This window comes from Pelmatolapia mariae, linkage group LG22, assembly GCF_036321145.2.
Source record: "Pelmatolapia mariae isolate MD_Pm_ZW linkage group LG22, Pm_UMD_F_2, whole genome shotgun sequence".
In the NCBI taxonomy this organism is placed as follows: domain Eukaryota; kingdom Metazoa; phylum Chordata; class Actinopteri; order Cichliformes; family Cichlidae; genus Pelmatolapia; species Pelmatolapia mariae.
In genome coordinates, this window is record NC_086245.2 from 16924137 (window position 1) to 16938140 (window position 14004).

The 14004-nt window shown below is 39.4% G+C and overlaps 2 protein-coding genes across 2 annotated transcripts; one reads left to right on the forward strand and one right to left on the reverse strand.

Annotated features, from left to right (window-relative positions):
- Positions 1-1167: 1167 nt before the first annotated feature.
- si:dkey-284p5.3 (uncharacterized protein LOC557830 homolog) lies at positions 1168-8833 on the reverse strand. The gene is made up of 4 exons (XM_065472044.1): positions 8519-8833; positions 5168-5434; positions 1668-1721; positions 1168-1569 (listed from the first exon to the last, which is right to left on the reverse strand). The coding sequence occupies exons 1-4, from the start codon at positions 8607-8609 to the stop codon at positions 1556-1558; spliced, it is 426 nt and encodes a 141-aa protein (XP_065328116.1). The 5' UTR covers positions 8610-8833; the 3' UTR covers positions 1168-1555.
- A 1304-nt stretch (positions 8834-10137) lies between these two features.
- rpl30 (ribosomal protein L30) lies at positions 10138-13186 on the forward strand. The gene is made up of 5 exons (XM_065472046.1): positions 10138-10220; positions 10337-10385; positions 10781-10926; positions 12167-12297; positions 13095-13186. The coding sequence occupies exons 2-5, from the start codon at positions 10365-10367 to the stop codon at positions 13145-13147; spliced, it is 351 nt and encodes a 116-aa protein (XP_065328118.1). The 5' UTR covers positions 10138-10220; positions 10337-10364; the 3' UTR covers positions 13148-13186.
- The last annotated feature ends 818 nt before the right edge of the window (positions 13187-14004 follow it).

Here is a 14004-nt window from a genome sequence, read left to right on the forward strand (position 1 = left end):
TTTGCATTTTATTTTAAACCACAAATTACACCATTAATCATGTTTTGGGGACTTACATTTGCTTACACTGTCACACAGCGGAGACTCTGCTGCTATTTGGACAAATGAGTAAATGTACTGCAAATGCCGTTTTTGGATTCGGTCAAATTGAATAAGCTGAACTCGTATTTTCCTCATGTTCAGTCCTGTTTTTCCACTGTTTGTTCAGTTTGGGTTAAATTTACATTAAATTTCAGGGAAACGGCTGTGCGGGGTAAAAGCACATCCTCACAGTTTCAGAGAAGCTGAATTCAGAGAATGCAGAGGGTAAACAGCAGACAGGTGCTGATAATCAAATGCACTGGATTATGTGATGATCAGCAAGTGTGAACACCTTTGTGAAAGCAGATGTTTTGGCAGTTTGCTGGTCTGGATCATTCAGCTGTGTGTTATCAAAATGCCAAGCAGGAACATTTGTAATGATCTTATAGAAGCAACAACTACAGAATCATGGGGATCACTTGGTTTTTCTATAACAGAGAAGGAATGGGTTAGTATGTGTGAAATACAACACAGTACAACGAATTCGCCGTTGTGGAGGGAATTTTGCTGGAAAAATTTGACGCGTTTACATTCAACATTAGACTGATAGGGTGTAAGTATGATAGACAATGGAGGAAGTGGAAAACATTTTTAAGTGGCACCAAAAACACGACATAAAAAGAGATTTACATGTGATAGAAGGTGGAATAAGAAATGTAAAGTCCAGACTGTTTGATTGTTTGTAATTTTCTTTACTGTATCGTTTTCAATACTAACTAAAACTAATAAAAACATCATCTGAACCTCCTCTTGTCTTCTGGTTTGATAATTTCACTCATTTAAAAAAATAAAAAATGCTGTATCACAGTGTGACATGTTTGCTTTCATCCTGCATCAAATTAAAACACAGAGAATCTGTGCACTGGGTTTTATTTTAAGGTGATCTTTTTAATTTTTCAACAGCTTATTACTAATTACAGATTTTTGGGAATACTAAAAATCATGACACATCCGGAAAAAAACCCTCTTAGATTTACGCCTATTTTAAATATGATAATAAAATCAAAGCTAGCTACCCCTCACCTCACCCCCCCGCCCCCCCAAAAAGAAATATAATATCTTCTAATATCTAATATACTTTGGCTTTAGTTTTCACAGACTTATAGAACAGTTCAGAAACAAACTCTTAGGTTTCAAGAATAAGTTAAGGACATACAGTTTATGGTGCTATTTCATTACAGATAATAAATAGTAATCTAAGCTTCTCTCAGCTGTTTACTACCTGTTACAGATAAACAAACCTAAGTGCTGTTGAACTCTATTCACAGTCTAAGAGGAGAGACTGCAGACATCCAGGAGGAGGAAGAAGGCACAGTGGTGACTGAGCACCCGGACTCAAAGAGGTTTCCACGGGGTCTGGATCTTGGCAACAAAACGATGTCTCTCTCTCTCTCTCTTTCTCACACACACACACACGGACATACTTTCACTCATGCGTGCAGATAAACTCCTCTGCAGTCGGTCATGTTGCACGTCACTCACTGGGGGCTGGAAAAGAAACGCAGAGAGGAGGACGCATATTGGAAGGGTTCAAATACCAATTTGTGGATCATGTGACATAAAGAGGAAGCTGCCGGGATGCTCACCAGGTGTCTCGTCTGTTTTGGGCTCTGAGTCAGTCGCTCCGGCCTCCCCTTTTTCTGTTTAGAAAGACAGCAAATTAAGACATGAACAAGCCGTCATATTTAAGTTGTGTTCTTCCTTTTTTGGCCTTTAGGTGCTGACCACACACTACTGTCCTCCTCTGTCCACACAGCTGGAATAAACTCTCCTGAAAACACTTTCCCCCACTTGTCCCCAGTGTTACTGCACCACACACACACACATTTTAGATCAGTTTGTTTAAGGTATCAGGTTATGTTATGTGAGGTATATTAGCCCTATGACAGACTGGCCACCTGTCCAGAGTCTGTCCCAATTCTCGGCCTGTGATAGGTGTGGTGGGCTCAAGCAGAAGAACAAGGATGAGTGTATCTTTCCAGGTTTGAGGTATTTGTCTCTTTCACCAAGTCAGAAATGTGAAACAGCTCGATGGACTGTTGGGATACTTGCTGCCAGCATTCTCGGTTGCCTTATGATTACATTTTTTAAATATATTTATTTAAAGTCCATATTTTGACTGGACAGTGGAAAGAAGAAAGGAAAACTGGGAGGAAGACATGTAGTAAATGACCTTGCGGCAGACTAAGACGTGCTAAGCTATTGTAGTTTAGAGTTTAGAGCTGAAAAAACTGTGAACATAAATCACCCCCTTTCAAATGTTTTAGCACTCTAATCCTGTCAGATTTCCAGCTTGCAGCATAATGAACACAATAACCAGAACCGAGTTGAAGTGTTAGCATGTTTGCATGCAGACAAACAAAACATCCGACTGTGTTACAGCACACTCCCTAAGTACAGTTGTAGTCTGAAGTGCAGATTTTGCGTGAACTTGAACTAAAGCCTCCCTCCCAGACAGAAATGGAAATTAATCTCCATGCAAACACCTTTTAATCTGAAGGTGTTAAAACTTATATTATCTTATAGTTTCCCCTTGCAGAACTTGGAATAGCAGATTTCCAGCAAGTCGTTCCTTAAAAACAACCTGTAGCTGCGTCAGAAGTGGACGAGCCGCTCTGTCAGCTCTGCTTATGTGACACTCGATCCTCTCTCTCCACTGGCTGTGAAATGGAGGCGTGGAGGCTCAGCCGGCCCGACATCGCTCGTCGCTGGTGGAAGCCCTGTATGTGTTGGAACGCTCTAGTTTCTATGTGGACTCAGATTGCATCTTAATGATACCACAGTAGCAACAAAGTGTTGGCAACACACGCACACACATGCTCCATCCAGCATCTCTACACAGGGCTGTGGCCATATTTGAACTCAGTGAGTGAAGTTGGATGGCACAGGGGGTGAAGATCATGATTTTCTAACTAAAATTATTAAATGATTAAATCAGTGAACTGTTAATCTGTGAGTCATCTTGTGCTTTTCTATGAAGATTTTATGGTAGCATTACTTCATGAATATTTTTTGTAGAATTTTTATTCCACTTTTGGAAACTCTAGGAAGCCTACAGTCTGAGAGCAAAGTGCTCTGTTGGGATAATATGGCTGTATGAGGTCTATAGACATGATGGGGACTAATCATTCAGTGCTTTGGATGAGAAGGAGTCGGTTCTGGAGAAGCTAATATGGTCTCTCTTTCCAGTTACTGTCAGAGTGTTTAGACAATCTGAATTGTAAAAATATCACTATAGTCTAGGACTATGAATGTAAGTCTAAGAATAAACTTTATCACAAGGGAAATTTTAAAATTAATTTTAAAAGTAGAGCGACTATCTGTCTCCTAAACCCTGACAGCTCTAGGAAACTCTATTAAACACAAGTAAGCCAGCAGGCTGAGAGCAAAGTGAGGTCTTTAACATTTGATGGGGCCTGATTATTCATGATTTTGCACATGAGGAGACAGATTTTAAATTCAAGTCTGGATTAAAAAGGGAACCAGTGAAAAAAAGTCAATATGGGAAAAACATGCTCTCTCTTTCTAGTCCCTGTTAGCGCTCTCACTGCAGTATTTTGGATCAACTGGAGGCTTTTCAGAGAAATTTTAGGAAAACCTGATAAGGAAAAGGAAATCCAATAGTCAAGCCTGAAAGTAGCACATGCATGAACCAGTTTTTCAGCATTGCTCTGAGACATGGGCATTCATGCTTCTATTTTGTGGCTAAAAATTACTCCAAGAATCATCACAGATCTTAGACTGAAGACACAAGAATACATTTTTATAAATAAGCAACATTCACTTAATTACCCCTACTACAGCAGCATCGAGTCTTATAGAAGCTAAAACCTCTAAAAAGTTTGGTGTTTGATGTTTAACCTGCCACCCTGCCCGGCCCGCTTTACTGCAATGAACACTTTGCATCAGACAAAGAGGAAAATGAAGTTGACCTCATCATCATTTGCTGCCTGCTCGTCATTTGCATCACTAAGTAACTTCGTGATAGCAGTGAGTGCAATGCTGCTCTTGTCATGCAGCTTCCTACAGAGCACTTCCATGTATAGATGATCGCTGGGGGACAGGCATGCAGGTCTGAAGAGCCTGCTGAGGTGCTGTCTTGGAAGTTACAGCAGAAATTTCTAATTTAGAGAGTCCTGCTCACAGCAGAGGGCTGGGAGGCAAAGCAAACACAACAAATGCTTTATTTCCAAGTTTAAATCACACAAATATCCTCAATGCTTTTGGCCAAACAAAAGCTATCAGCTATTTTTTATCCTCTATCAAAATGTCAAATCCCTTTAGTGACAGCTGCCAGGATATATAAAAAAAGTTAAATTTTACAAGCTAAACCCTCAACAACATCACACTTTGTGTGTGTTTCAGTCAGTGAAACTTCAACAAGTAGTCTAATCAACGACTACACAAAAGCGTGTAATTAAAAGAATTCATAAGAAAATGTAACCTGATCAGTTAAGCTTGTGCAATATGCAGACAGATCCTTTAATAGGTACTGATCATAGGTGTGACCTGGAAACGCATTCTTGTGGCCACCCCGGTGTGTTCATTAGAGGCCAAAGTCATGCAGGTGTGTTGTTGGATACTGCGTAGTTACTACAGTTGCGGAGGGACTAAAAACGGAAGGGACATTACGTACCTGTGTACTGCGGCATCCCACGTTGAGGTGGAATAGCACCGCTCAGGTTACTGTTGTACATTTTGTCCATCCCTTGTTTGGACACATTAATTATACGACTACTGTGGTAACCGGTTCAAGAGGTGTCAAGAGAGAAAATCTTCCACTCCAGATGTTCTGAAGTGTCATTTTAAGCAACCCAACTTATGCACACACACACAGGTTCTTGTCCTTGTCTGCCCGATACGTTTCACGAGGGTGTGAGCAGCGATTCCCATAAATTTTCACCTTTGCATGAATTACAACGAGCATTTATAATGTGCATGTTTATAAGCTCAGACTGAAGATACAGTGGTGTTGTCATGTGCAGAAGAATTCAAACTAAAACATTAAAACATTACAGAGTCTAAGAATATATGTAGTAAAAGGCCTTTTGTGAGTAGATTTAACCTCATTGTGACTCCCGCCTACCTGGCTCTGGGGCAGGAGCTTCAGCCTCTGAGGAGCTTGCTGCTGCCTCAGCGGTGCTGTCTCCTGCTGCTGCTGAAGTCTCATCAGGCGGGCTGCCGGCTGCGTCCTGAGACTCTTCTGCTGCTGGTGGAGTTGCAGCTGTGGTGTCTGCAGACGCGGCTGTCACGGCAGGCTCATCTCCAGGCTTGGCATCGCTTCCCTCAGCAGGTGTCTGGTCCGGAATAGTTTCACTGTCCTCAGCTACGTTCCCATTTTCATTGGCCGCTCCTGTTAGCAGAAAAAAGCATGAGCAAACATTCATTCAGGCTGTTTATTTAAATAATATGAACAGCTAGTTTTATAGATTACAGCTGTAATATAGATTACAGTAGATATATAGTTTAAACACAATAATAATGGCTTTCACTTAAAGCCAGACATATTATAAGTTATTTATATTATCAATATTAGTGAAAATATGATACAATGTTGACAAAAACTCTGTTTATATCATAAATGTACAATAATAGTGAAAGTCCCGAGCAGTGACTGTGAGCCACAGCCTCGTATAGCACAGTTTGACATCAGGGTCATTTTCACTTTTGGTTACCAATGGTGATCATGTGGGTCTGCGGATAATTTTCATTGCTCCTTTAGCTGAAATTAATTTTAAACCTTTGTTTTACCACAAAGTGAAACTCTTGTAATTAAGAATCAGCATGTTTTCAGTGGTGGGAGAGACTGGAGCTCTTTGAGAAAACATGCAAGCTCTGCACAGAAGGACCATACCTGGATTTGAACACATGACCCCCTCGCTGTAAAGCGACGGTGCTAAATTCTGAGCCACCATGCTGTGAAACAGTCATAGTATTTTTCTATAAAGCTTTCTGTTTCACCTCACAGATCGCTGAAATCAGTGGACTTTGAGTTAAGTTTAATTTACCAATTCAAAAGAAGTCATTTGAGGACACGTTGTAATATAGAGATCTAAAAAACGAAGCATATCTGCTAAGAACAAGCATTCCTCAGTGATACTCTGGTTGGATCAATATTGTGTTTCCTTTGCCTTAGTTTATTTTTTGCTTGTTTTCCCTCCATGATGGCATCACAGGTCACTTATCCAAAACCAGAGGGAAGAGTTCATCTGTGACCAGCCCATATTAGGCCACAAATATTTTATGAGCATCATGCAACAGTGGATAACTAATTCTATTTATATTTGACTGTGAATGTTTGAATGCATGACTTGTAGCCAAAGAGGTTTGAATGCAAAACATGGAAGCAAGAAGAGCTGAGAATCCATGCACTGCTTCTAAAACACAGGGCTAAAGTAAAAAAAAGCAAAAAAAAACCCCAAAACAAAACACAGCACAAAGAACCGACGCTCACACATAAAAGGAGCCTGACAGGAAGTTAATGTTTCTATGGACTGAGGTTAATAAACACTTAAAGACTCAAACAGCACAGTTCAAGCTCTATAAACAGGTTGCTGCGTGACAGGGTGCATCACTTCCCTGTTGACTTTTTTCGGAAGAATTTGCATTGCAGGTATTTGCATGGATCACAAAAGTCTTAACTCTCAACGTTTAATATTCTCAAAGCTCCTCGAGCGTGGCGAAGAAGCAAATTACTTCTTGAAACAGGCGTCACAAAGGAGCAGTGACGACAACATAAAATTTCAGAAAACATTATTCTACATGTCGTCTTTGTGATTTTGGGTTATAATTGGAAAAGTTGAATGAAGGCTGCTGATTTAAGGGCACCAATAAAGCCCACATAGATTGTATGTAAAAGATAAGATAAGATAAGATAAGATAAGATAAGATAAGATAAGATAAGATAAGATAAGATAAGATAAGATAAGAAGAACTCTATTTATCCTGAGGGAAATTCTTTTGTCATACACATCCTCAATGCAGCAAGAGAGACAGAGGAGCAGAGGAATAAGATATACAATATGTACAATAGAATACAAGTATACAGTAATATATAGTAGGATAGTGCAAAATATAATATCAAATAACTGTAACAAGTAACAATACAAATATATCCTGAATATAGATGGATAAACTGATCAAGCCTAATTCTAGACTAGATCCTCTGTTCATTTTTCCCATGTCTGTCTGCACTGAAATAACTTGTCTTTAAATCAACAAACTTTTCCTCCTCCTCCTCTGTTGGGAGTGACAAGTGACTTTCAGTGAAGCGAGTCAGGCACATGCAAACTTAAGAAAACATCCTGATGGATTTCCATGTGACCTCTAAGACACTATTTCCAGAGCACATCCCTGTTTAATTCCATGCTGCTGGGAAATTTACTCACATACTTATTAAGCAAATTTCTCCTTGTCACTTTAACAGGGTCAGTGGTTTATCAGCTAAGTCCATGAAAGCCAGCGTACTGACTTCTGTGTATGTGTCTCCATGCTTTCAGGGCAGTAAGCAGCCTGTAATGAGTGCAAAGAGACACTTGCTCAGAGGTGGTCTCACTTAGTGAATCTTTCACCAGTTTTTCTTTCACTTGTGTCAAACAATGCTTAAGCCTGCAGAACTGCACGCTCACATTTCCAGCATTCAAATGCATCAAAAGTTTTGTAAAAAATGACACTTAAAAAAAATGAACATATTTTTTTTGTATCTTGAAACGCACCACAGCCGGGGCCATCGCTGACCTACTACAACAAAGGAGCGTCCAGAGTGGCTTCTCCATTTCCTAATGAAACTGTAGACTGTCACTAAATCTGCTTTCGTGCCCCCGTCTCTCTCTAAGAGAGGACAGAGCCAGGAACCACCGTTAAATAATGACAATAAACTTTCCCATCCTGTCACAGTGGAGCTCTGCCTCATTAAAAATAAAGACATCAGATGCTGTACATTTGCATTTAGACCAAGTCCTTATCAGAACAGTGCTCACTTCAGTATAATTAAAGGGATGATGCAACATTCCTACCAGCATGTTAGACGGTTATTTATTGTGTTGACTGAATGAAAATAACCATATAAATTTGTTAATCAAACCCTTTTTGAATAACAAATGTGAATTCAATAGAAAGTAAGTTCAGAAACAGATGATGATCACACTGTGCAAAATTATTTTCTAACTATAAGATGTCGTGTTTTTGGATGAGAGCTTTGTTTCCAGTCAAACTCTCACATATGTACTGTGACAAAATAAAGCAATATCAAATTTGTCCACTTCCAATATATTTGCAGTGAATGGCACATATCTCCCCACTGGACAGATGTTTATGTTTTCAGAAATCTCACTACCTTTATTTAATATCATATACTTTACTATTTAATATCATATCATATACTTTATTTAAGTATAAATGTTTTTTGTTCTTTTTGTTTTTTCTTTCTTTGTCTCACCTGTAGTGCTGGCTCCGTTGCTCTCCTCGAGCTTAGCGCTTGGTCGAGTCGTATCTACCGCTGAAGTTTGGGTACTGGTGGAGCATCCCATCCTGCCCTGTGCACACAGAGGACTGTGAGCTCAAAGTTGAGAGGTGAGGACTGACTGTGCCTGCACTGATGACGTCGTGCATATATATCGCCTCTGTAAAATGAGAAACCCTCGGAGGACAGCCTAAACGCACCGTCTGGTCGCTAAATTCCTTCAGTCCCGTGCGTAATTACGCACATTTCCTGCAGTAAACGGCTTCAGGTTGTTGTGTTGTGGTTGCAGGTCTCCAATTGGGCACGCAGGTGAAATGTTGGCTTTTGTTGTGTACTGTAACTTAGGCTGTTTCCCTGAAGCTGGCTCAGGGGCGAAAATACATTATTCAGTCAGAGCGCAAAGGCCACCTCTTGGGGCAGGGAAAGTGAAGCGCGATGCTCTCGCCACACCAACAAATAGCTCTACTGCCGACGTGCCACTGAGCAAACATCAATAGTAAATAATAACAATAGTAAATAGCCCTAATGCTGGTAGAGAATAGCTTACAAAATATTTAATTTAGCCTTAAGTTTGTCATTTTTTATATTAATTAGCTTGCTTAACTGTAATATTAGAATTTAAGTCAAGATCATTTTAATTATATAGCAGACAGGCGTTGACCCAAAATGCTTAACAGGCGCACACATCTGTAATTCAGGTCTCAAGAGCCTAATTGTATAATTACATTTACATAAACAGACAACATAATAAAATGGATAATTTAAAAAAATAACAACAAAAACATATATATATATATATATATATATATATATATATATATATATATATATATATATATAAAAACATTTGTGTGACCAATCCACGCGGGACCTCAGACTTGACCAAAAGCAGCTGAAAATATGTTGGTCTTAAGAGCTGATTAAATTTTTTAAATTGTTGACGTTCTTATGAGGTGTGGCAAACTATTCCAGAGTTGGGGGAGCAATGTCAGCATTTAGTTTTTAAACATGAAGATGGCACTGAACTCAATGAACTCGAGGCAAATTACGGAGTTAAAAAGATTCCATTCACCATTTGATTATCAGAAGTATAGAAAATATTCATAACAAATCAAACTAATAATCGATGATTGATTTGATACTAAAATCAACTTAAAGCAGCCTAATTACATTAAAAGTAGGACACTGGGTGAAGAGGACTCGGTTAGAACGCTGCACTGGATTTCAAAATAAAAGCACAACCGTTCGGAAGTGGGAAAGTACAATCTTTAAACAACACACCATTTTTTAACACTGATTAAAAATAGTTAATCTTCTGAGTTATTATTTATTATATTATACAAATGACATTTAGTTGTATGAATCCATTTATGTATTGCTTTTAATATTTAGGCATACTAAAGACTACCATAATACATTTTTTTAAATGTAAAACACCACAGGTTTACTTAAGTTTGGCTGTAACGTATTGTTTAATTAATTATTTTTTTTAGCAAAAGGCTAAGTAAAATGTTTCAAATAGACGCGTTGTGCACTAAATATCTCACTGCAGAAGTATCAGAAAACTACCCTTAGCCGCCTGCCCAGTCCTGTTCTGCGCATGCTCGCCGAAGTGATACGAGCGCAGTGCACCATGGGACTTCCTTTCTCTCCGAGGCCATATTGGAGTTAACTCACAGTAAGACGAGCTCCGAGTTTTATTTATAAAATAAACATGATTTTCGCCACATTTTCACATTTTGCTGTGACCCACTCTTTAACGAGAGTCCTCTGCTATCCTCCTTCTGCCCGCAGGTTGGCCGGTCCGGACTAAACCGCAAACATGGTGGCCGCAAAGAAGACGGTGAGCGAGGCCGGAATGCACGCGCTACTGCACGGCTAGGCTTCACGTGGAGACGTGTAACTGCCGGGGCCTGCTAGCTAGCGCCGTAGTACTCCGCTTAAAACTTGATATTTCTACTCAGTGTCATGTCACTTAGTGTTGATTTATTGCTGCTTTAAATCTTATAAAATACTTGATTGTTATGACAGTGTTTATTAGTGGCCGCCCGTTTAGTTCATGTTTAACTGTACTGGCAGTAGAGCTAATGCTAATTCATAAAATCTAACAGAAAATGACGACAACAACGTGGACCCTTCCCCCTTTAATATAAAGTTAAAACAAGTTTAAATGTATGGGCTTTTTATGTGTCCTATTATAGTTGTCAGATTTTGATATATGTGTGTGTCTGTGCTCAGAAAAAGTCTATGGAGTCCATCAACTCCCGTCTCCAGCTGGTGATGAAGAGCGGAAAATACGTCCTGGGCTACAAACAGTCCCAGAAGATGATCCGTCAGGGAAAAGCCAAGCTGGTTATCCTGGCCAACAATTGCCCAGCTCTCAGGTATATTAAGACTTTCCTAAACATATTTTTCTACACACTATTTTAGCTAAGGAATTGAAAGGGATTCAGTGTGCTTCGAAGAATTATGAGAAGTTTAACAATAAAGGGAATTATTTTTTTTAGAAATCAAATTTAAGTGAGGTTAATTAATAGGGGAGCACTGATGCAAACATAAATTGGTATTGCCTTATTGAGATGCTACATATGTGCTAGTGAATAAGACGACATTCACCAGTGGGTATTTCCATTTTTTGTTGTTTCACATCAGTATTATTCAGGCTAAGTGTTCAAAGATTGTGTAATAATGAGCAAAAACATAAATAGCTAAACTAATTTTTCATAGTAAGAATCTGTGTACCTGCAAAGTAAATGACCAATTATCAACTCTCTCTCTAAATCTTACTGCAGTGATCATAGTGTATGTATATATGTCTGTATGTACCCTGTCTCCAGGGCCACTCTGAACAAAATTTTACACAAACACCGTCACACATGCAGAGGTTATTTAGAAATTATACATCCCATCCCAAATGATACATTCTTTGGATTTTCATATCTATTATCTCCCTGCGAAGGTGGTGATACGTTCTCCTTTTGTGTGTGTTTGGTTTAACATATGTCGCTCGGATGCCAAGGTCCCCAGAATTTACTTCTGTGATGTCATTTTGTTCGACTCACCACTAAATAGGGAGTTAAGAATTTGAAAAGATGCTGCAGGCCTGGGGCAGGGGGTCTATCAGATAGTTGGTCCCATCCTTGTAATTTCTGTGCAGGTTGGAAATTTGTACTTGTTGCGCTTTCTTTTAGTGCAGAGGCACAAAAGTATACATGTGTAAACTTAATTTTGAGTAGGGTAAGGACAGTTACATGTTTGATGTAATCATACTCATGTGATACAGCTAGCAAATGCCCCTCATAATTCAGAAAAGTTTGGGATCTCTGCTATTTATTGTACACTAATTGTCTCCAATATTGATTTGTAGAAGATGCTAAGGTATTGATTACAATTTTAATAAATTTCATCTAAATGTTGATTATAAATTGGTTAACTCAAAAAACAATATGCAGAAACGTCTCTGCAGTCAGTATAATCAAGTGTTATAACCAAGGATCTATGGCTGTAAGACTTAACTGCACTTGTTTCTGTATATTTTAAATTGTCTTGCGTCAGCTTTACCCTTTTTCGCAGTATTTGACCGCATGTGCATTTGGCTCACATTTACCTTTATTACCTGTCCAGGAAATCTGAGATTGAATACTATGCTATGCTGGCCAAGACTGGTGTCCACCACTACAGTGGAAACAACATCGAGTTGGGCACAGCCTGCGGCAAATACTACAGGGTGTGCACACTGGCTATCATCGACCCTGGTGAGTACTCATTTTTGTTTTTAACCCATCTTCACTGAACTACTTCTTCACCTCCACAGGAATTAGATGTTATATACACTGTGGGAGAAAGTGTTAAAAAAGCCCAGTGGGATGTTTGAGGCACCAGCTGGTGTGCATCACTGCCTGCAAGTTAAACTGATTTGTGGGTGGCGAGTTCACAAACATAAATCTAAAAGAATTTCTGCTAAAACAATATTTTAGTTCTCTGGGAGGTATTAAACTTTCCAGATGTAACTATCTTAGTTAAATGCTGTCACTCTAGTACTTGTTAACACATAAGATGGAGAGTAGCCAGGAGGAATGATTGTTTTTAGGTCTTTGTTTTAGCAGCCTGCTCTTTGTTTGAAAAGCCACTGGAACAAATGACCAGAATCCATGAATCAGCATCACATTCAAAACAAGCTTTAAAATGACAGTAAATATCTCAAAAATGACAGATCTGACACTGATATGGTGGACTTCCCTGGGGAGTAGATTGACTACTTTTCCCCCCTCTCTCTTGAGCCTGTTAGAGGCAGATGCTGTCACTAGTCCCACTCAGGACTAGTGGTTTGCTAGATGAATGCTAGTCAGAGCTTTTAGTTGAACTGCCAGCACTTTACAGTCAGTTTATATAGAGATCTTCCAGTGGCAACATTTATCCTCACAATGTCATTATTGTTTTATTTGTGTGGGGTATTTAAAGACATGCAGCATTTCTTCAGGCAGTATAAGTGTGCGTCTTTGTGTATGTGGCAGTTCAAATCCACTGACTCTGCTCCTCTTCCCCTCTTCAGGCGATTCTGACATCATCAGGAGCATGCCGGAACAGCAGCAGCCTGCTCAGTAGATCTGTTGTTATAAATAAAGTTGGTGTTAACAGAAAGAAGCTGCTGTCTTTTCATTTTTGATTGCTGTAACCTTTTCTGTCCTGTGTAGACGGTTACAGGAAGCTGTTTAGAGATCTTTCTTCATAGGATTGTCGCCTCATAAACCATCAGGATCTGACCATTTATCACATTTAGTCAAAATTATGCCATTTTATTTTGTTTCCCCCTCACTTACATAAAGCTTCGGGATGACCGTGTGCTGCACTGTGACTGTAATTGAGTAAGGACACTTCAGTCACAGGCATTAAAGGCTTTAAAAGGTGTTGGCTACATTTGTTACACATACAGTTGATGTCCTCTGGATCGTCAACTGTATGCTTGCTAGAACCAAAAACAAAGTGGTGCAGGGTCTCTTGTAAATCTAGCTGACTTAATTTTTAATATAAACCCCTTCTCTAAATGCAGACTTAATAAATTTAGCCTCCTGTTTGTCAGTCACTCTTTAAAAGCCTCAGATTAATATTGTCTATTTAATCTTTTATGTAACTGATCTGGAGATCTTAACCGGCATGAACAAGTGTTGGTGATGAGCAGCATCTTTTCTCAGCGCTTGTGTAACATCAGTATGTTGGACAAGTCTTCTATGCTGTGAATTCACATGTAGCAGAGCTCCCTCCAGTCACTGAAACGCATAACTGGTGTTAACCAATCCATGAGGCTGTGGAGTTTGTGTAGCTTTTTACTTCTACAGAGGTCACGGCGCGGCCACAAAATACTCTGCTGTAGCGGATGCCTTGCTGAAGGGCAGTTTGGTAGCGTGGGTGGATAAAGCTGATTAATCCTTTCATGTTTAACTGCTGATGCACGTCAGACTGAG